A 27,540-nucleotide genomic window follows, 5' to 3' on the forward strand; every position below is an offset into this window, starting at 1 on the left:
CCTGATACACACTCTCTAACCTCACACTGTCCTGATACACACTGTCCTGATACACACTCTCTAACCACACTGTCCTGATACACACTCTCTAACCACACTGTCCTGATACACACTCTAACCTCACACTGTCCCGATACACACTCTAACCTCACACTGTCCCGATACACACTCTCTAACCACACACTGTCCCGATACACACTCTCTAACCTCACACTGTCCCGATACACACTCTCTAACCTCACACTGTCCCGATACACACTCTAACCTCACACTGTCCCGATACACACTCTGACCTCACACTGTCCCGATACACACTCTGACCTCACACTGTCCCGATACACACTCTAACCTCACACTGTCCCGATACACACTCTGACCTCACACTGTCCCGATACACACTCTGACCTCACACTGTCCCGATACACACTCTGACCTCACACTGTCCCGATACACACTCTGACCTCACACTGTCCCGATACACACTCTGACCTCACACTGTCCCGATACACACTCTGACCTCACACTGTCCCGATACACACTCTGACCTCACACTGTCCCGATACACACTCTGACCTCACACTGTCCCGATACACACTCTGACCTCACACTGTCCCGATACACACTCTGACCTCACACTGTCCCGATACACACTCTGACCTCACACTGTCCCGATACACACTCTGACCTCACACTGTCCCGATACACACTCTGACCTCACACTGTCCCGATACACACTCTGACCTCACACTGTCCCGATACACACTCTGACCTCACACTGTCCCGATACACACTCTGACCTCACACTGTCCCGATACACACTCTGACCTCACACTGTCCCGATACACACTCTGACCTCACACTGTCCCGATACACACTCTAACCTCAAACTGTCCCGATACACACTCTCTAACCCCACACTGTCCTGATACACACTCTCTAACCCCACACTGTCCTGATACACACTCTCTAACCTCACACTGTCCTGATACACACTCACTCTCTAACCACACACTGTCCTGATACACACTCTCTAACCACACACTGTCCTGATACACACTCTCTAACCTCACACTGTCCTGATACACACTCTCTAACCTCACACTGTCCTGATACACACTCTCTAACCTCACACTGTCCCGATACACTCTCTAACCTCACACTGTCCCGATACACTCTCTAACCTCACACTGTCCCGATACACTCTCTAACCTCACACTGTCCCGATACACACTCTCTAACCCCACACTGTCCCGATACACACTCTCTAACCTCACACTGTCCTGATACACACTCTCTAACCTCACACTGTCCTGATACACACTCTCTAACCTCACACTGTCCTGATACACACTCTCTAACCTCACACTGTCCTGATACACACTCTCTAACCCCACACTGTCCTGATACACTCTCTCTAACCTCACACTGTCCTGATACACACTCTCTAACCTCACACTGTCCTGATACACACACTCTAACCTCACACTGTCCTGATACACACTCTCTAACCTCACACTGTCCTGATACACACTCTCTAACCACACACTGTCCCGATACACACTCTCTAACCCCACACTGTCCTGATACACACTCTCTAACCACACACTGTCCTGATACACACTCTCTAACCTCACACTGTCCTGATACACACTCTCTAACCTCACACTGTCCTGATACACACTCTCTAACCCCACACTGTCCTGATACACTCTCTAACCACACACTGTCCTGATACACTCTCTAACCACACACTGTCCCGATACACACTCTCTAACCTCACACTATCCTGATACACACTCTCTAACCTCACACTCTCTAACCTCACACTGTCCTGATACACACTCTCTAACCTCACACTGTCCCGATACACACTCTCTAACCTCACACTATCCCGATACACACTCTCTAACCTCACACTATCCCGATACACACTCTCTAACCACACACTGTCCTGATACACACTCTCTAACCCCACACTGTCCCGATACACACTCTCTAACCCCACACTGTCCTGATACACACTCTCTAACCTCACACTGTCCTGATACACACTCTCTAACCACACACTCTCTAACCTCACACTGTCCTGATAAACACTCTCTAACCTCACACTGTCCTGATACACACTCTCTAACCCCACACTGTCCTGATACACACTCTCTAACCACACACTGTCCTGATACACACTCTCTAACCTCACACTCTCTAACCACACACTGTCCTGATACACACTCTCTAACCACACACTGTCCTGATACACACTCTCTAACCACACACTGTCCCGATACACACTCTCTAACCACACACTGTCCTGATACACACTCTCTAACCACACACTGTCCTGATACACACTCTCTAACCTCACACTGTCCTGATACACACTCTCTAACCACACACTGTCCTGATACACACTCTCTAACCTCACACTGTCCTGATACACACTCTCTAACCTCACACTGTCCTGATACACACTCTAACCACACACTGTCCTGATACACACTCTGACCTCACACTGTCCTGATACACACTCTGACCTCACACTCTCTAACCTCACACTGTCCTGATACACACTCTCTAACCTCACACTGTCCTGATACACACTCTCTAACCACACACTGTCCTGATACACACTGTCTAACCACACACTGTCCTGATACACACTCTCTAACCTCACACTGTCCTGATACAAACTCTCTAACCACACACTGTCCTGATACACACTGTCTAACCACACACTGTCCTGATACACACTCTCTAACCTCACACTCTCTAACCACACACTGTCCTGATACACACTCTCTAACCCCACACTGTCCTGATACACACTCTCTAACCACACACTGTCCTGATACACACTCTCTAACCTCACACTGTCCTGATACACACTCTCTAACCCCACACTGTCCTGATACACACTCTCTAACCCCACACTGTCCTGATACACACTCTCTAACCCCACACTGTCCTGATACACACTCTCTAACCACACACTGTCCTGATACACACTCTCTAACCTCACACTGTCCTGATACACACTCTCTAACCACACACTGTCCTGATACACACTCTAACCTCACACTGTCCTGATACACACTCTGACCTCACACTGTCCTGATACACACTCTGACCTCACACTCTCTAACCCCACACTGTCCTGATACACACTCTCTAACCCCACACTGTCCTGATACACACTCTCTAACCACACACTGTCCTGATACACACTCTGACCTCACACTGTCCTGATACACACTCTCTAACCACACACTGTCCTGATACACACTCTCTAACCACACACTGTCCTGATACACACTCTCTAACCACACACTGTCCTGATACACACTCTCTAACCTCACACTGTCCTGATACACACTCTCTAACCTCACACTGTCCTGATACACACTCTCTAACCACACACTGTCCTGATACACACTCTCTAACCTCACACTGTCCTGATACACACTCTCTAACCACACACTGTCCTGATACACACTCTCTAACCCCACACTGTCCTGATACACACTCTCTAACCTCACACTGTCCTGATACACACTCTCTAACCTCACACTGTCCCGATACACACTCTCTAACCACACACTGTCCTGATACACACTCTCTAACCCCACACTGTCCTGATACACACTCTCTAACCTCACACTGTCCTGATACACACTCTCTAACCCCACACTGTCCTGATACACACTCTCTAACCTCACACTGTCCTGATACACACTCTTTAACCACACACTGTCCTGATACACACTGCCCTGATATACACTCTAACCACACACTGCCTGTCCTGATACACACTCTTTAACCACACACTGTCCTGATACACACTGCCCTGATATACACTCTAACCACACACTGCCTGTCCTGATACACACTCTCTAACCACACTGTCCTGATACACACTCTCTAACCACACTGTCCTGATACACACTCTCTAACCCCACACTGTCCTGATACACACTCTCTAACCCCACACTGTCCTGATACACACTCTCTAACCTCACACTGTCCTGATACACACTCTTTAACCACACACTGCCTGTCCTGATACACACTCTCTAACCTCACACTGCCCTGATATACACTCTCTAACCTCACACTGTCCTGATACACACTCTCTAACCACACACTGTCCTGATACACACTCTCTAACCACACACTGCCCTGATATACACTCTCTAACCTCACACTGTCCTGATACACACTCTCTAACCCCACACTGTCCTGATACACACTCTCTAACCCCACACTGTCCTGATACACACTCTCTAACCCCACACTGTCCTGATACACACTCTCTAACCCCACACTGTCCTGATACACACTCTCTAACCTCACACTGTCCTGATATACACTCTCTAACCACACACTGTCCTGATACACACTCTCTAACCTCACACTGTCCTGATACACACTCTCTAACCTCACACTGTCCCGATACACACTCTCTAACCACACACTGCCTGTCCTGATACACACTCTTTAACCACACACTGCCTGTCCTGATACACACTCTCTAACCTCACACTGTCCTGATACACACTCTCTAACCCCACACTGTCCTGATACACACTCTCTAACCACACACTGTCCTGATACACACTCTCTAACCACACACTGTCCTGATACACACTCTTTAACCACACACTGCCTGTCCTGATACACACTCTCTAACCTCACACTGTCCTGATACACACTCTTTAACCACACACTGTCCTGATACACACTCTCTAACCCCACACTGTCCTGATACACACTCTCTAACCTCACACTGTCCTGATATACACTCTCTAACCTCACACTGTCCTGATACACACTCTCTAACCTCACACTGTCCTGATACACACTCTCTAACCTCACACTGTCCTGATACACACTCTCTAACCACACACTCTCTAACCACACACTGTCCTGATACACACTCTCTAACCACACACTGTCCTGATACACACTCTCTAACCACACACTCTCTAACCACACACTGTCCTGATACACACTCTCTAACCACACACTCTCTAACCACACACTGTCCTGATACACACTCTCTAACCACACACTGTCCTGATACACACTCTCTAACCACACACTCTCTAACCTCACACTGTCCTGATACACACTCTCTAACCTCACACTGTCCTGATACACACTCTCTAACCACACACTGTCCTGATACACACTCTCTAACCTCACACTGTCCTGATACACACTCTCTAACCACACACTGTCCTGATACACACTCTCTAACCACACACTGTCCTGATACACACTCTCTAACCACACACTCTCTAACCTCACACTGTCCTGATACACACTCTCTAACCTCACACTGTCCTGATACACACTGTCCTGATACACACTCTCTAACCTCACACTGTCCTGATACACACTCTCTAACCTCACACTGTCCTGATACACACTCTCTAACCTCACACTGTCCTGATACACACTCTCTAACCCCACACTGTCCTGATACACACTCTCTAACCTCACACTGTCCTGATACACACTCTCTAACCTCACACTGTCCTGATACACACTCTCTAACCTCACACTGTCCTGATACACACTCTCTAACCCCACACTGTCCTGATACACACTCTCTAACCTCACACTGTCCTGATACACACTCTCTAACCACACACTGTCCTGACACTCTCTAACCACACACTGTCCTGATACACACTCTCTAACCTCACACTGTCCTGATACACACTCTCTAACCTCACACTGTCCTGATACACACTCTCTAACCACACACTGTCCTGATACACACTCTCTAACCACACACTGTCCTGATACACACTCTCTAACCCCACACTGTCCTGATACACACTCTCTAACCTCACACTGTCCTGATACACACTCTCTAACCACACACTCTCTAACCTCACACTGTCCTGATACACACTCTCTAACCTCACACTGTCCTGATACACACTCTCTAACCACACACTCTCTAACCTCACACTGTCCTGATACACACTCTCTAACCTCACACTGTCCTGATACACACTCTCTAACCACACACTGTCCTGATACACACTCTCTAACCTCACACTGTCCTGATACACACTCTCTAACCACACACTGTCCTGATACACACTCTCTAACCACACACTCTCTAACCTCACACTGTCCCGATACACACTCTAACCTCACACTGTCCTGATACACACTCTCTAACCACACACTGTCCTGATACACACTCTCTAACCACACACTCTCTAACCTCACACTGTCCTGATACACACTCTCTAACCTCACACTGTCCTGATACACACTCTAACCTCACACTGCCTGTCCTGATACACACTCTCTAACCACACACTCTCTAACCTCACACTGCCTGTCCTGATACACACTCTCTAACCACACACTCTCTAACCTCACACTGTCCCGATACACACTCTCTAACCTCACACTGTCCTGATACACACTCTCTAACCACACACTGTCCTGATACACACACTCTAACCACACACTGCCTGTCCTGATACACACACTCTAACCACACACTGCCTGTCCTGATACACACTCTCTAACCTCACACTGTCCTGATACACACTCTCTAACCACACACTGTCCTGATACACACTCTCTAACCTCACACTGTCCTGATACACACACTCTAACCACACACTGCCTGTCCTGATACACACTCTCTAACCTCACACTGTCCTGATACACACTCTCTAACCACACACTGTCCTGATACACACTCTCTAACCTCACACTGTCCTGATACACACTCTCTAACCTCACACTGTCCTGATACACACACTCTAACCACACTGCCTGTCCTGATACACACTCTCTAACCTCACACTGTCCTGATACACACTCTCTAACCACACACTGCCTGTCCTGATACACACTCTCTAACCACACACTGTCCTGATACACACTCTCTAACCTCACACTGTCCTGATACACACACTCTAACCACACACTGCCTGTCCTGATACACACTCTCTAACCTCACACTGTCCTGATACACACTCTCTAACCACACACTGTCCTGATACACACACTCTAACCACACTGCCTGTCCTGATACACACTCTCTAACCTCACACTGTCCTGATACACACTCTCTAACCACACTGCCTGTCCTGATACACACTCTCTAACCTCACACTGTCCTGATACACACTCTCTAACCCCACACTGTCCTGATACACACTCTCTAACCACACACTGTCCTGATACACACTCTCTAACCTCACACTGTCCTGATATACACTCTCTAACCACACACTGTCCTGATACACACTCTCTAACCCCACACTGTCCTGATACACACTCTCTAACCCCACACTGTCCTGATACACACTCTCTAACCCCACACTGTCCTGATACACACTCTCTAACCTCACACTGTCCTGATACACACTCTCTAACCACACACTGTCCTGATACACACTCTCTAACCTCACACTGTCCTGATACACACTCTCTAACCTCACACTGTCCCGATACACACTCTCTAACCCCACACTGTCCCGATACACACTCTCTAACCTCACACTGTCCTGATACACACTCTCTAACCCCACACTGTCCTGATACACACTCTCTAACCTCACACTGTCCTGATACACACTCTCTAACCACACACTGCCCTGATATACACTCTCTAACCACACACTGTCCTGATACACACTCTCTAACCACACACTGTCCTGATACACACTGTCCTGATACACACTCTCTAACCCCACACTGTCCTGATACACACTCTCTAACCTCACACTGTCCTGATACACACTCTTTAACCACACACTGCCTGTCCTGATACACACTCTCTAACCTCACACTGCCCTGATATACACTCTCTAACCTCACACTGTCCTGATACACACTCTCTAACCACACACTGTCCTGATACACACTCTCTAACCACACACTGCCCTGATATACACTCTCTAACCTCACACTGTCCTGATACACACTCTCTAACCCCACACTGTCCTGATACACACTCTCTAACCCCACACTGTCCTGATACACACTCTCTAACCCCACACTGTCCTGATACACACTCTCTAACCCCACACTGTCCTGATACACACTCTCTAACCTCACACTGTCCTGATATACACTCTCTAACCACACACTGTCCTGATACACACTCTCTAACCTCACACTGTCCTGATACACACTCTCTAACCTCACACTGTCCCGATACACACTCTCTAACCACACACTGCCTGTCCTGATACACACTCTTTAACCACACACTGCCTGTCCTGATACACACTCTCTAACCTCACACTGTCCTGATACACACTCTCTAACCCCACACTGTCCTGATACACACTCTCTAACCACACACTGTCCTGATACACACTCTCTAACCACACACTGTCCTGATACACACTCTTTAACCACACACTGCCTGTCCTGATACACACTCTCTAACCTCACACTGTCCTGATACACACTCTTTAACCACACACTGTCCTGATACACACTCTCTAACCCCACACTGTCCTGATACACACTCTCTAACCTCACACTGTCCTGATATACACTCTCTAACCACACACTGTCCTGATACACACTCTCTAACCTCACACTGTCCTGATACACACTCTCTAACCTCACACTGTCCTGATACACACTCTCTAACCACACACTCTCTAACCACACACTGTCCTGATACACACTCTCTAACCACACACTGTCCTGATACACACTCTCTAACCACACACTCTCTAACCACACACTGTCCTGATACACACTCTCTAACCACACACTCTCTAACCACACACTGTCCTGATACACACTCTCTAACCACACACTGTCCTGATACACACTCTCTAACCACACACTCTCTAACCTCACACTGTCCTGATACACACTCTCTAACCTCACACTGTCCTGATACACACTCTCTAACCACACACTGTCCTGATACACACTCTCTAACCTCACACTGTCCTGATACACACTCTCTAACCACACACTGTCCTGATACACACTCTCTAACCACACACTGTCCTGATACACACTCTCTAACCACACACTCTCTAACCTCACACTGTCCTGATACACACTCTCTAACCTCACACTGTCCTGATACACACTGTCCTGATACACACTCTCTAACCTCACACTGTCCTGATACACACTCTCTAACCTCACACTGTCCTGATACACACTCTCTAACCTCACACTGTCCTGATACACACTCTCTAACCCCACACTGTCCTGATACACACTCTCTAACCTCACACTGTCCTGATACACACTCTCTAACCTCACACTGTCCTGATACACACTCTCTAACCTCACACTGTCCTGATACACACTCTCTAACCCCACACTGTCCTGATACACACTCTCTAACCTCACACTGTCCTGATACACACTCTCTAACCACACACTGTCCTGACACTCTCTAACCACACACTGTCCTGATACACACTCTCTAACCTCACACTGTCCTGATACACACTCTCTAACCTCACACTGTCCTGATACACACTCTCTAACCACACACTGTCCTGATACACACTCTCTAACCACACACTGTCCTGATACACACTCTCTAACCCCACACTGTCCTGATACACACTCTCTAACCTCACACTGTCCTGATACACACTCTCTAACCACACACTCTCTAACCTCACACTGTCCTGATACACACTCTCTAACCTCACACTGTCCTGATACACACTCTCTAACCACACACTCTCTAACCTCACACTGTCCTGATACACACTCTCTAACCTCACACTGTCCTGATACACACTCTCTAACCACACACTGTCCTGATACACACTCTCTAACCTCACACTGTCCTGATACACACTCTCTAACCACACACTGTCCTGATACACACTCTCTAACCACACACTCTCTAACCTCACACTGTCCCGATACACACTCTAACCTCACACTGTCCTGATACACACTCTCTAACCACACACTGTCCTGATACACACTCTCTAACCACACACTCTCTAACCTCACACTGTCCTGATACACACTCTCTAACCTCACACTGTCCTGATACACACTCTAACCTCACACTGCCTGTCCTGATACACACTCTCTAACCACACACTCTCTAACCTCACACTGCCTGTCCTGATACACACTCTCTAACCACACACTCTCTAACCTCACACTGTCCCGATACACACTCTCTAACCTCACACTGTCCTGATACACACTCTCTAACCACACACTGTCCTGATACACACACTCTAACCACACACTGCCTGTCCTGATACACACACTCTAACCACACACTGCCTGTCCTGATACACACTCTCTAACCTCACACTGTCCTGATACACACTCTCTAACCACACACTGTCCTGATACACACTCTCTAACCTCACACTGTCCTGATACACACACTCTAACCACACACTGCCTGTCCTGATACACACTCTCTAACCTCACACTGTCCTGATACACACTCTCTAACCACACACTGTCCTGATACACACTCTCTAACCTCACACTGTCCTGATACACACTCTCTAACCTCACACTGTCCTGATACACACTCTCTAACCTCACACTGTCCTGATACACACACTCTAACCACACTGCCTGTCCTGATACACACTCTCTAACCTCACACTGTCCTGATACACACTCTCTAACCACACACTGCCTGTCCTGATACACACTCTCTAACCACACACTGTCCTGATACACACTCTCTAACCTCACACTGTCCTGATACACACACTCTAACCACACACTGCCTGTCCTGATACACACTCTCTAACCTCACACTGTCCTGATACACACTCTCTAACCACACACTGTCCTGATACACACACTCTAACCACACTGCCTGTCCTGATACACACTCTCTAACCTCACACTGTCCTGATACACACTCTCTAACCACACTGCCTGTCCTGATACACACTCTCTAACCTCACACTGTCCTGATACACACTCTCTAACCCCACACTGTCCTGATACACACTCTCTAACCACACACTGTCCTGATACACACTCTCTAACCTCACACTGTCCTGATATACACTCTCTAACCACACACTGTCCTGATACACACTCTCTAACCCCACACTGTCCTGATACACACTCTCTAACCCCACACTGTCCTGATACACACTCTCTAACCCCACACTGTCCTGATACACACTCTCTAACCTCACACTGTCCTGATACACACTCTCTAACCACACACTGTCCTGATACACACTCTCTAACCTCACACTGTCCTGATACACACTCTCTAACCTCACACTGTCCCGATACACACTCTCTAACCCCACACTGTCCCGATACACACTCTCTAACCTCACACTGTCCTGATACACACTCTCTAACCCCACACTGTCCTGATACACACTCTCTAACCTCACACTGTCCTGATACACACTCTCTAACCACACACTGCCCTGATATACACTCTCTAACCACACACTGTCCTGATACACACTCTCTAACCACACACTGTCCTGATACACACTGTCCTGATACACACTCTCTAACCCCACACTGTCCTGATACACACTCTCTAACCTCACACTGTCCTGATACACACTCTCTAACCTCACACTGTCCTGATACACACTCTCTAACCACACACTGTCCTGATACACACTCTCTAACCTCACACTGTCCTGATACACACACTCTAACCCCACACTGTCCTGATACACACTCTCTAACCTCACACTCTCTAACCTCACACTGTCCTGATACACACTCTCTAACCTCACACTGTCCTGATACACACTCTCTAACCACACACTGTCCTGATACACACTCTCTAACCTCACACTGTCCCGATACACACTCTCTAACCACACACTGTCCTGATACACACTCTCTAACCACACACTCTCTAACCTCACACTGTCCTGATACACACTCTCTAACCACACACTGTCCTGATACACACACTCTAACCACACACTGTCCTGATACACACTCTCTAACCCCACACTGTCCTGATAGACACTCTCTAACCTCACACTGTCCTGATACACACTCTCTAACCACACACTGTCCTGATACACACTCTCTAACCACACACTCTCTAACCACACACTGTCCTGATACACACTCTCTAACCTCACACTGTCCTGATACACACTCTCTAACCTCACACTGTCCCGATACACACTCTCTAACCTCACACTGTCCTGATACACACTCTTTAACCACACACTGCCTGTCCTGGTACACATGCATACAAGGTCCGCACAACAATGCACTGTTGACTGGAACACACACACGGAGGTCTCACCAGTTGGTCTCGTAGTGTGATCATGGAGGCTATGTGGTTGGGCGCCTCTGACAGGAGGTTAGAGGTCAACTCCATCAGGATATCATACTTACTGCGCCTGGAGAGACAGAGAGAGACCCAACCAAATCATGAGAAAACAAAAAGATAATTACTTGACACATTGGAAAGAATTAACAAAAAAACAGAGCAAACTAGAATGCTATTTGTCCCCTAAACAGAGAGTACACAGTGGCAGAATACCTGACCACTGTGACTGACCCAAACTTAAGGAAAGCTTTGACTATGTACAGACTCAGTGAGAATGGCCTTGCTATTGAGAAAGGCTGCCGTAGGCAGACATGGCTCTCAAGAGAAGACAGGCTATGTGCACACTGCCCACAAAATGAGGTGGAAACTGAGCTGCACTTTCTAACCTCCTGCCAAATGTATTACCATTAGAGACACATATTTCCCTCAGATTACACAGACCCACAAAGAATTCGAAAACAAATCCAATATTTATAAACTTCCATATCTACTGGGTGAAATACCACAGTGTGACATCACAGCAGCAAGATGTGTGACCTGTTGCCACAAGAAAAGGGCAACCAGTGAAGAACAAACACCATTGTAAATACTAGAGGTTGGAATGGCCGATTAATTAGGGCCGATTTCAAGTTTTCATAACAATCGGAAATCGGTATTTTTGGACACCGATTTGGCCGTTTTTATTTTTTTACACCTTTTTTAACGAGGCAAGTCAGTTAAGAACACATTCTTATTTTCAATGACGGCCTACCGGGGAACGGTGGGTTAACTGCCTTGTTCAGGGGCAGAACGACAGATTTTTACCTTGTCAGCTCGGGGATTCAATCTTGCAACCTTACGGTTACTAGTCCAACGCTCTAACCACCTGCCATACATTGCACTCCACGAGGAGCCTGCCTGTTACGCGAATGCAGTAAGAAGCCAAGGTAAGTTGCTAGCTAGCATTAAACTTATCTTATAAAAAACAATCAATCATAACCACTAGTTAACTACACATGGTTGATGATATTACTAGGTATTATCTAGGTTGTCCTGCGTATAATCTGACTGAGCATACAAGTATCTAAGTTTCTTAACATTATCACTAGTTAACTACACATGGTTGATGATATTACTAGTTTATCTAGCGTGTCCTGCATTGCTTATAATCGATGCAGTGCGCATTTGCAAAAAAGGACTGTCGTTGATCCAACGTGTACCTAACCATAAACATCAATGCCTTTCTTAAAATCAATACACAGAAGTATATATTTTAAAACCTGCATATTTAGCTAAATGAAATCCAAGTTAGCAGGCAATATTAACCAGGTGAAATTGTGTCACTTCTCTTGCGTTCATTGCACGCAAAGTCAGGGTATATGCAACAGTTTGGGCCACCCGGCCCGTTGCGAACTAATTTGCCAGAATTTTACGTAGTTATGACATAACATTGAAGGTTGTGCAATGTAACAGGAATATTTAGACTTATGCATGCCACCCGTTAGATAAAATACGGAACGGTTCCTTATTTCACTGAAAGAATAAACGTTTTGTTTTCGAGATGATAGTTTCCGGATTCGACCATATTAATGACCCGAGGCTTGTATTTCTGTGTGTTATTATGTTATAACTAAGTCTATGATTTGATAGAGCAGTATGACTGAGCGATGGTAGGCACCAACAGGCTCGTAAGCATTCATTCAAACAGCACTTTCGTGCGTTTTGCCATCAGCTCTTCGCTGTGCTTCAAGCATTGAGCTGTTTATGACTTCAAGCCTATCAACTCCCGAGGTTAGGCTGGTGTAACCGATGTGAAATGGCTAGCTAGTTAGCTGGGTGCGCGCTAATAGCGTTTCAAACGTCACTCGCTCGGAGCCTTTGCAGTAGTTGTTCCCCTTGCTCTGCATGGGTAACGCTGCTTCGAGGGTGGCTATTGCCGATGTGTTCCTGGTTCGAGCCCAGGTAGCGGCGAGGAGAGGGATGGAAGCTATACTGTTACACTGGCAATACTATAAGAACATCCAATTGTCAAAGGTATATGAAATACAAATGGTATAGAGAAAAAGTCCTAGAATTCCTATAGTAACTACAACCTAAAACTTCTTACCTGGGAATATTGACGACTCATGTTAAAAGGAACCACCAGCTTTCATATGTTCTCATGTTCTGAGCAAGGAATTAAACGTTAGCTTTTTTACATGGCACATATTGCACTTTTACTTTCTTCTCCAACACTTTTTTTGCATTATTTAAACCAAATTGAACATGTTTCATTATTTATTTGAGACTAAATTGATTTTATTGATGTATTATATTAAGTTAAAATAAGTGTTCATTCAGTATTGTTGTAATTGTCATTATTACAAATAAATCCTTTTTTTTCTTATATAAAATCGGCTTTTTTGGTCCTCCAATAATCGGTATCGGTGTTGAAAAATCATAATCGGTCGACCTCTAGTAAATACAACCCATATTTATGTTTATTTATTTTCCCTTTCGTACTTAAAGCATTTGTACATCATTACAACACTGTATATATATATATATATATATATATATATATACACCTCCATGCTTCATATATATATATACACAGTGGGGAGAACAAGTATTTGATACACTGCCGATTTTGCAGGTTTTCCTACTTACAAAGCATGTAGAGGTCTGTAATTTTTATCATAGGTACACTTCAACTTTGAGAGACGGAATCTAAAACAAAAATCCCGAAAATCACATTGTATGATTTTTAAGTAATTAATTTGCATTTTATTGCATGACATAAGTATTTGATACATCAGAAAAGCAGAACTTAATATTTGGTACAGAAACCTTTGTTTGCAATTACAGAGATCATATGTTTCCTGTAGTTCTTGACCAGGTTTGCACACACTGCAGCAGGGATTTTGGCCCACTCCTCCATACAGACCTTCTCCAGATCCTTCAGGTTTCGGGGCTGTCGCTGGGCAATACGGACTTTCAGCTCCCTCCAAAGACTTTCTATTGGGTTCAGGTCTGGAGACTGGCTAGGCCACTCCAGGACCTTGAGATGCTTCTCACGGAGCCACTCCTTAGTTGCCCTGGCTGTGTGTTTCAGGTCGTTGTCATGCTGGAAGACCCAGCCACGACCCATCTTCAATGCTCTTACTGAGGGAAGGAGGTTGTTGGCCAAGATCTCGCGATACATGGCCCCATCCATCCTCCCCTCAATACGGTGCAGTCGTCCTGTCCCCTTTGCAGAAAAGCATCCCCAAAGAATGATGTTTCCACCTCCATGCTTCACGGTTGGGATGGTGTTCTTGGGGTTGTACTCATCCTTCTTCTTCCTCCAAACACGGCGAGTGGAGTTTAGGCCAAAAAGCTCTATATTTGTCTCATCAGACCACATGACCTTCTCCCATTCCTCCTCTGGATCATTCAGATGGTCATTGGCAAACTTCAGACGGGCCTGGACATGCGCTGGCTTGAGCAGGGGGACCTTGCCTGCGCTGCAGGATTTTAATCCATGACGGCGTAGTGTGTTACTAATGGTTTTCTTTGAGACTGTGGTCCCAGCTCTCTTCAGGTCATTGACCAGGTCCTGCCGTGTAGTTCTGGGCTGATCCCTCACCTTCCTCATGATCATTGATGCCCCACGAGGTGAGATCTTGCATGGATCCCCAGACCGAGGGTGATTGACCGTCACCTTGAACTTCTTCCATTTTCTAATAATTGCGCCAACAGTTGTTGCCTTCTCACCAAGCTGCTTGCCTATTGTCCTGTAGCCCATCCCAGCCTTGTGCAGGTCTACAATTTTATCCCTGATGTCCTTACACAGCTCTCTGGTCTTGGCCATTGTGGAGAGGTTGGAGTCTGTTTGATTGAGTGTGTGGACAGGTGTATTTTATACAGGTAACGAGTTCAAACAGGTGCAGTTAATACAGGTAATGAGTGGAGAACAGGAGGGCTTCTTAAAGAAAAACTAACAGGTCTGTGAGAGCCGGAATTCTTACTGGTTGGTAGGTGATCAAATACTTATGTCATGCAATAAAATGCAAATTAATTACTTAAAAATCATACAATGTAATTTTCGGGATTTTTGTTTCAGATTCCGTCTCTCACAGTTGAAGTGTACCTATGATAAAAATTACAGACCTCTACATGCTTTGTAAGTAGGAAAACCTGCAAAATCGGCAGTGTATCAAATACTTGTTCTCCCCACTGTGTATGTATGTATGTATGTATGTATGTATATATATATATATATATATATATATATATATATATATATATATATATATATATATATATATATATATATATATATATATATATATATTCTAGCTAAAGAGGTAGTATGCCATTTGAAATGTCTGTATTATTTTGGAACTTCTGTGAGTGTAATGTTTACTGTTCATAAACAAAAGGGAATTAAACAATAAAAATGATCTAGTTCACTTGCTGTGGAAATGTAAACATGTGTTTCCATGGCAATAAAGCCCCTTGAATCCGACAGAGAGTGTGTACTGACCGGTCTACGTGGAAGCGTTTGAGCAGCAGCAGTATGGAGTGTTGCTGTCCTCCGCTGGCCAGTCTGAGGACATGAGACTGCATGGTGATCAGATCATTCTGCGTCAGAGACTTCCTCAAGTAGTGCAACTTCCTCGGGTCCGTCCTGCACCAATCACAACACAGCTTATTACATAGGGTGACCAATCAGAGCAGACTATAGTGGTATTTCAGCAACTTTGCAGAGATGAGAAAGTGACAGAGGTGGTACATAAACACTAAAGAGGTAGAGGCGACCACTGTGGTTTTCCTGTCAAGCCAGCTACTTGAATGAGCAGGACTGCAGGTCTCTCAGTAGCTAAAGAGGTAGATATGTGTTTTCCTACTTGAATGAGCAGGACTGCAGGTCTCAGTAGTAAGAGGTAGAGATGTGTTTTCCTACTTGAATGAGCAGGACTGCAGGTCTCAGTAGTAAGAGGTAGATATGTGTTTTCCTAATTGAATGAGCAGGACTGCAGGTCTCTGTAGCTAAAGAGGTAGATATGTGTTTTCCTACTTGAATGAGCAGGACTGCAGGTCTCTGTAGCTAAAGAGGTAGAGATGTGTTTTCCTACTTGAATGAGCAGGAGTGCAGGCCGCTCAGTAGCTAAAGAGGTAGAGATGTGTTTTCCTACTTGAATGAGCAGGACTGCAGGTGTCTCAGTAGCTAAAGAGGTAGATATGTGTTTTCCTACTTGAATGAGCAGGACTGCAGGTCTCTCAGTAGCTAAAGAGGTAGATATGTGTTTTCCTACTTGAATGAGCAGGACTGCAGGTCTCTCTGTAGCTCTCCCTGCCAGCGGGCCCTCCCCAGCCTCTCCAGGATACAGTATGAGCGGTCAGTCAGCTTCAAGTCCGGGTCTCCTCCGTCACCTATTAACACCCTGAACCTCAACCTCTGGGAGGCCACCATTACCAGCTTCCTCCCCCACCTGGAGGAGGAGAGGTCATCATGGGTTAAGGCTTGTGTTTTAGGACCATTCTTACTATCTACCTGACTAGTTGATGACAAGTTGTGGATTGATTCTACCTGGAGGAGAGGTTATCAGTTGGGTCTATGACTTTCTGTAGTCGGCCAGCTAATGTAATGTTAACAGCCGGTCCCATATCACACCCTATCCCTCCCCCTTGGCCCTAAACCCTTGATGTAACATGCTAATGTAATGTTAACAGCCGGTCCCATATCACACCCTATCCCTCCCCCTTGGCCCTAAACCCTTGATGTAACATGCTAATGTAATGTTAACAGCCGGTCCCATATCACACCCTATCCCTCCCCCTTGGCCCTAAACCCTTGATGTAACATGCTGACCACACCGCTCGCGTCAAAAAAATACATTTAAAACACATGTTATTCAATTATTGCACCCACGCTGCTCGCGCACCAACGAGCGTCTGCGTTGCCAAGCGCTAAAATAGAAGTCAGTTCTATTTGTGACGCTGAACGCGGTGCAAGTCCTGCCTCTCCCATCTCCTCATTGGTTTATAGAAGCAGAAACCCACGTGCCATCTCCTCATTGGTTTATACTCACGTGGGTGATTGAAAGATGAACTAAGTTCAGTCGGTCGTCATGGTAACCATGAAAGTTAGATGCCAATCACTATATAAAGGCCAAATAAGAAAAAGCCTGGAAGGAGGAGAGATGACTAGAAACGATTCAGTTGACCGTTTTATCTGTGGATTAATTGTTGGAGTTGAGGACCTTGTGCATTTCAGGTAAAACAACTCAATGTTTATATCCCAGGACAAATTAACTAGCAACTGCAAGTTAGCCAGCTGAATTGCCATAAATGTTTAATGCTTTTCGACCTGTCCTTAAATTAATATAGTTGGTTCAGAGTTTGTTTTGATATTTCAACCTGCGTGTTGTGATCGCGTCTGTTGTGGGGGGGGGGACAAAATCATTTTGCGCGCGGCCGGTTTGGGTACAATGTTAGCGTCTCTGCAGGGTCTGGATAGGTCAACAGTGGAGTAGAGGATGTTTAGGGTCTGGATAGGTCAACAGGGGAGTAGAGGATGTTTAGGGTCTGGATAGGTCAACAGTGGAGTAGAGGACTGAAGGGTCTGGATAGATCAACAGTGGAGTAGAGGACTGAAGGGTCTGGATAGGTCAACAGTGGAGTAAAGGATGTTTAGGGTCTGGATAGGTCAACAGTGGAGTAGAGGACTGAAGGGTCTGGATAGATCAACAGTGGAATAGAGGATGTTTAGGGTCTGGATAGGTCAACAGTGGAGTAGAGGATGTTTAGGGTCTAGATAGATCAACAGTGGAATAGAGGACTGAAGGGTCTGGATAGATCAACAGTGGAGTAGAGGATGTTTAGGGTCTGGATAGATCAACAGTGGAGTAGAGGATGTTTAGGGTCTGGATAGATCAACAGTGGAGTAGAGGATGTTTAGGGTCTGGATAGATCAACAGTGGAGTAGAGGATGTTTAGGGTCTGGATAGGTCAACAGTGGAGTAGAGGACTGAAGGGTCTGGATAGGTCAACAGTGGAGTAGAGGATGTTTAGGGTCTGGATAGGTCAACAGTGGAGTAGAGGACTGAAGGGTCTGGGTAGATCAACAGTGGAGTAGAGGATGTTTAGGGTCTGGATAGGTCAACAGTGGAGTAGAGGACTGAAGGGTCTGGATAGATCAACAGTGGAGTAGAGGACTGAAGGGTCTGGATAGATCAACAGTGGAGTAGAGGATGTTTAGGGTCTGGATAGATCAACAGTGGAGTAGAGGATGTTTAGGGTCTGGATAGGTCAACAGTGGAGTAGAGGATGTTTAGGGTCTGGATAGATCAACAGTGGAGTAGAGGACTGAAGGGTCTGGATAGGTCAACAGGGGAGTAGAGGATGTTTAGGGTCTGGATAGATCAACAGTGGAGTAGAGGATGTTAAGGGTCTGGATAGGTCAACAGTGGAGTAGAGGACTGAAGGGTCTGGATAGGTCAACAGTGGAGTAGAGGACTGAAGGGTCTGGATAGGTCAACAGTGGAGTAGAGGATGTTTAGGGTCTGGATAGGTCAACAGTGGAGTAGAGGACTGAAGGGTCTGGATAGGTCAACAGTGGAGTAGAGGATGTTTAGGGTCTGGATAGGTCAACAGTGGAGTAGAGGATGTTTAGGGTCTGGATAGGTCAACAGTGGAGTGGAGGACTGAAGGGTCTGGATAGGTCAACAGTGGAGTAGAGGATGTTTAGGGTCTGGATAAGGTCAACAGTGGAGTAGAGGATGTTTAGGGTCTGGATAGGTCAACAGTGGAGTGGAGGATGTTTAGGGTCTGGATAGGTCAACAGTGGAGTAGAGGATGTTTAGGGTCTGGATAGGTCAACAGTGGAGTAGAGGACTGAAGGGTCTGGATAGATCAACAGTGGAGTAGAGGATGTTTAGGGTCTGGATAGATCAACAGTGGAGTAGAGGATGTTTAGGGTCTGGATAGGTCAACAGTGGAGTAGAGGATGTTTAGGGTCTGGATAGGTCAACAGTGGAGTAGAGGATGTTTAGGGTCTGGATAGATCAACAGTGGAGTAGAGGATGTTTAGGGTCTGGATAGGTCAACAGTGGAGTAGAGGATGTTTAGGGTCTGGATAGGTCAACAGTGGAGTAGAGGATGTTTAGGGTCTGGATAGATCAACAGTGGAGTAGAGGATGTTTAGGGTCTGGATAGGTCAACAGTGGAGTAGAGGATGTTTAGGGTCTGGATAGGTCAACAGTGGAGTAGAGGACTGAAGGGTCTGGATAGATCAACAGTGGAGTAGCGGATGTTTAGGGTCTGGATAGGTCAACAGTGGAGTAGAGGATGTTTAGGGTCTGGATAGGTCAACAGTGGAGTAGAGGACTGAAGGGTCTGGATAGGTCAACAGTGGAGTAGAGGATGTTTAGGGTCTGGATAGGTCAACAGTGGAGTAGAGGATGTTTAGGGTCTGGATAGGTCAACAGTGGAGTAGAGGATGTTTAGGGTCTGGATAGGTCAACAGTGGAGTAGAGGACTGAAGGGTCTGGACAGGTCAACAGTGGAGTAGCGGATGTTTAGGGTCTGGATCGGTCAACAGTAGAGTAAAGGATGTTTAGGGTCTGGATAGGTCAACAGTGTAGTAGAGGATGTTTAGGGTCTGGATAGGTCAACAGTGGAGTAGAGGATGTTTAGGGTCTGGATAGGTCAACAGTGGAGTAGAGGACTGAAGGGTCTGGATAGATCAACAGTGGAGTAGAGGATGTTTAGGGTCTGGATAGGTCAACAGTGGAGTAGAGGATGTTTAGGGTCTGGATAGGTCAACAGTGGAGTAGAGGATGTTTAGGGTCTGGATAGGTCAACAGTGGAGTAGAGGATGTTTAGGGTCTGGATAGGTCAACAGTGGAGTAGAGGATGTTTAGGGTCTGGATAGGTCAACAGTGGAGTAGAGGATGTTTAGGGTCTGGATAGGTCAACAGTGGAGTAGAGGATGTTTAGGGTCTGGATAGGTCAACAGTGGAGTAGAGGATGTTTAGGGTCTGGACAGGTCAACAGTGGAGTAGAGGACTGAAGGGTCTGGATAGATCAACAGTGGAGTAGAGGATGTTTAGGGTCTGGATAGGTCAACAGTAGAGTAGAGGATGTTTAGGGTCTGGACAGGTCAACAGTGGAGTAGAGGATGTTTAGGGTCTGGATAGGTCAACAGTGGAGTAGAGGATGTTTAGGGTCTGGATAGGTCAACAGTGGAGTAGAGGATGTTTAGGGTCTGGATAGGTCAACAGTGGAGTAGAGGACTGAAGGGTCTGGATAGATCAACAGTGGAGTAGAGGATGTTTAGGGTCTGGATAGGTCAACAGTGGAGTAGAGGATGTTTAGGGTCTGGATAGGTCAACAGTGGAGTAGAGGATGTTTAGGGTCTGGATAGGTCAACAGTGGAGTAGAGGACTGAAGGGTCTGGATAGGTCAACAGTGGAGTAGAGGATGTTTAGGGTCTGGATAGGTCAACAGTGGAGTAGAGGACTGAAGGGTCTGGATAGGTCAACAGTGGAGTAGAGGATGTTTAGGGTCTGGATAGATCAACAGTGGAGTAGAGGATGTTTAGGGTCTGGATAGGTCAACAGTGGAGTAGAGGACTGAAGGGTCTGGATAGATCAACAGTGGAGTAGAGGATGTTTAGGGTCTGGATAGGTCAACAGTGGAGTAGAGGATGTTTAGGGTCTGGATAGATCAACAGTGGAGTAGAGGATGTTTAGGGTCTGGATAGGTCAACAGTGGAGTAGAGGATGTTTAGGGTCTGGATAGGTCAACAGTGGAGTAGAGGACTGAAGGGTCTGGATAGGTCAACAGTGGAGTAGAGGATGTTTAGGGTCTGGATAGGTCAACAGTGGAGTAGAGGACTGAAGGGTCTGGACAGGTCAACAGTGGAGTAGAAGATGTTTAGTATCTGTTTATCGTTTATATCACCAATGTGCACCAGTTTATTGCTTCCACCTTACATATGTACAAACATTGAAGTGGGCTTGGGCGATATACCGTTTATATAGCATACGGGGGTCATTTCGAAACACCCATGGTATGATTTTCAATACTGCCTCGCGTGCATGCTCCGCCACTGCTTATAACGATAACGAAGTATAACTATAAGTGTCAAATGAGATCCAGCTCAGGGATCCAGCTATGCATTTGGTTTGCTAACTTGTTAAGACCAAACTTCTTGATTACAGCAGAGACATAACAGTCTGAGTAACAGCTTCTTTAGCTAACAAGCCACTCCTTGCCTCTCTTTGTCATTGCCAAACAGACTGGCCTTTCTGCCATCTTCAAATATAAACATTCTGTCATTAATGGGCACGAGGAGAAAAGACGAGTTGATCGTGATTCGATAACCCCTCACAGCTATCCTCCAATCACAATAATTATCAAAATATTGGCTTTTATTTTATTTAAATTTCATACATTTATAAGAATACAAATTCAAATGTGTTACAAAAATCAAACTCATGTCAAAATTCTCAAACTAAATACATGCTGCAATTCCAACCACAAAATGTCTTTCCTTTGATTTTAAGCCTCAAAATACAACAGCGTGCCTAGCTAGCAGCTATTAAAATACAACAGCGTGCCTAGCTAACAGCTATCAAAATACAACAGCGTGCCTAGCTAACAGCTATCAAAATACAACAGCGTGCCTAGCTAACAGCTATCAAAATACAACAGCGTGCCTAGCTAGCAGCTATCAAAATACAACAGCGTGCCTAGCTAGCAGCTATCAAAATACAACAGCGTGCCTAGCTAACAGCTATCAAAATACAACAGCGTGCCAAGCTAACAGCTATCAAAATACAACAGCGTGCCTAGCTAGCAGCTATCAAAATACAACAGCGTGCCTAGCTAACAGCTATCAAAATACAACAGCGTGCCAAGCTAACAGCTATCAAAATACAACAGCGTGCCTAGCTAGCAGCTATCAAAATACAACAGCGTGCCAAGCTAAAAGCTATCAAAATACAACAGCGTGCCTAGCTAGCAGCTATAAAAATACAACAGCGTGCCTAGCTAACAGCTATCAAAATACAACAGCGTGCCTAGCTAGCAGCTATCAAAATACAACAGCGTGCCTAGCTAGCAGCTATCAAAATACAACAGCGTGCCTAGCTAGCAGCTATCAAAATACAACAGCGTGCCTAGCTAGCAGCTATCAAAATACAACAGCGTGCCAAGCTAACAGCTATCAAAATACAACAGCTTGCCTAGCTAGCAGCTATCAAAATACAACAGCGTGCCTAGCTAGCAGCTATCAAAATACAACAGCGTGCCAAGCTAGCAGCTATCAAAATACAACAGCGTGCCTAGCTAGCAGCTATCAAAATACAACAGCGTGCCTAGCTAGCAGCTATCAAAATACAACAGCGTGCCTAGCTAACAGCTATCAAAATACAACAGCGTGCCTAGCTAGCAGCTATCAAAATACAACAGCGTGCCTAGCTAGCAGCTATCAAAATACAACAGCGTGCCTAGCTAGCAGCTATCAAAATACAACAGCGTGCCTAGCTAGCAGCTATCAAAATACAACAGCGTGCCTAGCTAGCAGCTATCAAAATACAACAGCGTGCCTAGCTAGCAGCTATCAAAATACAACAGCGTGCCTAGCTAGCAGCTATCAAAATACAACAGCGTGCCTAGCTAGCAGCTATCAAAATACAACAGCTTGCCTAGCTAACAGCTATCAAAATACAATAGCTTGCCTAGCTAACAGCTATCAAAATACAACAGCTTGCCTAGCTAACAGCTATCAAAATACAACAGCTTGCCAAGCTAACAGCTATCAAAATACAACAGCTTGCCTAGCTAACAGCTATCAAAATACAACAGCTTGCCTAGCTAACAGCTATTAAAATACAACAGCTTGCCTAGCTAGCAGCTATTAAAATACAACAGCTTGCCTAGCTAACAGCTAAGTGTTTGTTTTTCACTGTTATAATTCTAATTATATTCTTTAGGCTCTACATGTTGTCCTGGAAAATATCAATGTCATTTAACAACCAATGAGCAACTCCGGCGTAAATCTAGCTGCATATTGAACATTGAGATTGCCGAAAGGCGAGTCTCCTCGGCAATGACAAGGAGTGGAATGTTAGCTAAAAAAAAGACTGGTACTCAGACTAGAGACATTTAATCCCCTCCTGGATCAAGATCCCTGTTGCCTATGTAACAGTATAACTTTAGTACGTCCCCTCGCCCCGACCTCGGGCGCGAACCAGGGACCCTCTGCACACATCAACAACAGTCACCCACGAAGCATCGTTACCCATCGCTCCACAAAAGCCGCGGCCCTTGCAGAGCAAGGTTTCAGAGCAAGTGACGTAACCGACAAAGGCTGCTAGCGCGCATCACCGCTAACTAGCTAGCCATTTCACATCCATTACACCTAAATAGTTTGTGTGTCAAATAGCACCCTTTGTGTGCACTTCCGATAACACCGTATACTGTATGGTACAGACACGGAATGAAGATCTGGATACCGCCCCAAACCTACACTGAAGGGTTGCGGCCAAGGAGAGGTGGAGGAATTGGGACCAGCTGGGTATGAATGTCTTAGAGATATCTTGAATCCCCCCCCACCCACCCACCCACCCACCCACCCACCCACCCACACACCCACACACACACACACACACACACACACGGATTCCTCTTCAGCCAATTTCTCCCACCTTTTAAAGGCGTCCTCTAACGTTACACATGGCGTCAGGTTGGTGGTGCGGATGAGTGGGGTGACGTTTCTCCTCTCCTTGAAGAAGACACACGAGCCCTGGATTCCACTCTTATCATCCAATAAGACCTGGACAGGGTAGGAGTCCACTCTGTCCCAACAGGATGCTTCCTGAATCCCTGTGTCAGGATCTATGTCTGCAAACCTGAAGGACAGACGTACGGCATGGAGAGGGAATAGTGGCATTGGCAACTTGCATGCAGCTAACTGAACATTTGGCACCGAGCATGGCTAGATATTTAGCCATCAAGGTTAGTTAACTAGTTAGTAGTGTCAGCTTTGGTGTCAGGGCTTCTGAATGATTTTACTAGCTAGTTAGTTTGTTTCAAATTCATAGGCTATCTATCAAACAATGCCATAACGCTATAAATGTACGACATAGGGAAAATGTATAGCAGGACTGATGTTGGGAACTGGCAAATCCAAGTTCAAAACAAATTTTCGCAGTTGGAGCTAGTTTTTTCTCTCCAATTTCTCATTTGTTTTGAACGTACTGAAGTAGCTAGACAAGCAACGGCTGGATCACGCCGACAGTGTCAATGCATTTTGGTACACCAGAAGTACATTAATTCCAATGGAACGCTGCGCTGCAGTGCATTCGTTGGATTTATCTAAAGTATGCGTCGACGGCTTGACAGAAATGGTGGCAGAAGGTGAATGTTGAACTTTTGTTGCACACATATCCAGATGACGCTCCGTCCCATTTTTCGTAATGACACTGTACGTGTGATCGACGCTTAAGACAACTCCAACCTACCTGTCGACGAGCAAGACATCCGCTCTCTCTTGCGGCAGCTCGTAGAAGTTGACTTCGTGGTTCGATACCAAGGATTTCCAAATGAACTCTTTAGTGTACGAGTCTAGATTCCGTGGGAAAGCAGGGTTCCTCTTTTCCAACCGAATCCACAGAGAGAGGATAGTAACCCCGTCCAGTCCCTCCAACGCCACTTCGTCCATTACTATGTCTAGCGGATCCATGGCTAGCAAACTAACGTTAGCTCGCTAGCTCCGCTGCGAATTCGTAACTCAAAGTTTAAAAAATGACCACCTACTACTGTACGGCTCGATATGCATTCAAAGCATCTGCATTGTATCCTGTTTAATTAAAACCGCTAAATGAAACGTTAAATCATGCACATGTCACGCAGAAATGTATGTTTTCTTTGGGAGTTTACGTTTCAACTGTGTTCCTATCGTGACGTTGCACATGTAAACTTTGACCTTGTGTTGTACGTCATTCGCGTCACTGGAACCGTCAAGTTTCCTGAAGGACATTTCCCAATGTTCCACAAGATGGCGTACTACTCACATTTACCTGTAGACATTTACATTTGTCATTTAGCAGACGCTCTTATCCAGAGCGACTTACAAGTACATACATTCATACTTTTTTTAGACATCAAACGGAAACTGTATAGTCATCGTCACAACAATTCATTGAGGGCAATAAACTGAAATCAACAAACGTTATTGCATCCAACTCCTGATATTAAAGGGGTGAGCTAAAATATGTTGCGGAATAGCTCGGGACTGTCCTTAAAGTGTGCACTAAACTGAAGGGAACAAATAGGAGGATTGCCTGCATACATTGTGGGATTTTAAGTATAGTCCTGGACATAAAAGCATGTTCAAGTGAAACTGTCCCAAGGAATAGGGCCCTAGATTGGTACCTTTTGCAGACAATGTATAGATTGGTAGTAGGGATGCACCGATATTACATTTTTGGCCAATACTGATATCCAATATTTTCCTTGCCAAAAACCCGGTACCGATATAAAAAATGTTGGCGGCCTTTTCAGCATTCTAGTAGTTAAATAGTTTACACACAGCAAAAAGTTATTTTTTGGGGCATTTAAGCATGATCCCATTACCAGTAAAACATTATCAAAACCTATTTCTTTCACTTACTTGCTGTTTTGTTAAGTCATTTCATTCTCAACCAGGATTTCATCATGTCACTGTGTCTGTTTCCATGTTGTCCAGCTGTGTCTGTAACATTTCACGTAAACCCTGTTTCTTGTCTGCATCGAAGTAGCGGTCCTTGTACCTAGCATTGAGCATGGTGGCGACACCGTAAAGAGGCTCAGAGAGAATGCCATCGAATCGCTTGTTCACAGCTTCGAGTACTTTTCCAAGTTAACCCCACGGTCTGTGTCGGCATTTTTGTTGAGCAGGCGTTTCAATGCCATGACAGAGGGGCATCACGTCTGCTGCAGACGCAGTTGATGAGCTTGTTTCTCCAGTCAGTTGTTTGAATGGCGCTAGGAGTGTGTTCATGTTCCAAACATGTTCTCAAATGCCATTGAAATGGCAGCAGTGGTATGAGAACCTGCACATTCTTCAGCAATACGGCTTTCCTCAGTAGGAAATCCTCATCGACCCACTGTGCTGTCAGACTCCGCATGCCCATGGGGCTGACATCGCAGGTCCAAATGTCAGTCATAAAGCTAATAGCAGTGAAGCACGTAGTAAGTAGCTCATGGATGTGCGTTTCAACAATACTGTGTAACTCCGGTAGGGCAACATCTGA

The 27,540-nt window shown here is 45.7% G+C and overlaps 2 protein-coding genes across 11 annotated transcripts in view; both read right to left on the reverse strand.

The window, feature by feature from the left end:
* LOC129846194 (general transcription factor 3C polypeptide 1-like) overlaps positions 1–26,277 on the reverse strand; it is a 40,840-nt gene extending 14,563 nt beyond the window's left edge. The window contains exons 1-5 of one of the 2 annotated variants that reach the window (XM_055914173.1): positions 25,768–26,273; positions 24,952–25,155; positions 17,551–17,727; positions 16,779–16,922; positions 12,266–12,362 (exon numbers count right to left, since the gene is read on the reverse strand). In XM_055914173.1, the coding sequence (XP_055770148.1) occupies positions 12,266–12,362; positions 16,779–16,922; positions 17,551–17,727; positions 24,952–25,155; positions 25,768–25,988 (843 nt within the window). In that variant the 5' untranslated portion in view covers positions 25,989–26,273. Of the gene's footprint in view, positions 1–12,265; positions 12,363–16,778; positions 16,923–17,550; positions 17,728–24,951; positions 25,156–25,767 lie in introns of both variants that reach the window. The other variant, XM_055914174.1, reaches the window with a different exon arrangement.
* LOC129846196 (tenascin-X-like) lies at positions 9,961–12,258 on the reverse strand. Of its 9 annotated transcripts, none has more exons than XM_055914179.1 (4): positions 11,731–12,258; positions 10,921–11,625; positions 10,427–10,546; positions 9,961–10,362 (listed from the first exon to the last, which is right to left on the reverse strand). In XM_055914179.1, the coding sequence occupies exons 1-4, from the start codon at positions 12,208–12,210 to the stop codon at positions 10,264–10,266; spliced, it is 1,404 nt and encodes a 467-aa protein (XP_055770154.1). In that variant the 5' UTR covers positions 12,211–12,258; the 3' UTR covers positions 9,961–10,263. The 9 variants fall into 9 exon arrangements, with proteins under 9 accessions (XP_055770154.1, XP_055770158.1, XP_055770155.1 ...); XM_055914183.1 differs by having other exon boundaries at positions 10,921–11,220; positions 11,536–12,258; XM_055914180.1 differs by having other exon boundaries at positions 10,921–11,010; positions 11,161–12,258.
* Positions 26,278–27,540: the final 1,263 nt, after the last annotated feature.

This window comes from Salvelinus fontinalis, unplaced genomic scaffold (assembly GCF_029448725.1).
Source record: "Salvelinus fontinalis isolate EN_2023a unplaced genomic scaffold, ASM2944872v1 scaffold_0475, whole genome shotgun sequence".
Taxonomy (NCBI): domain Eukaryota; kingdom Metazoa; phylum Chordata; class Actinopteri; order Salmoniformes; family Salmonidae; genus Salvelinus; species Salvelinus fontinalis.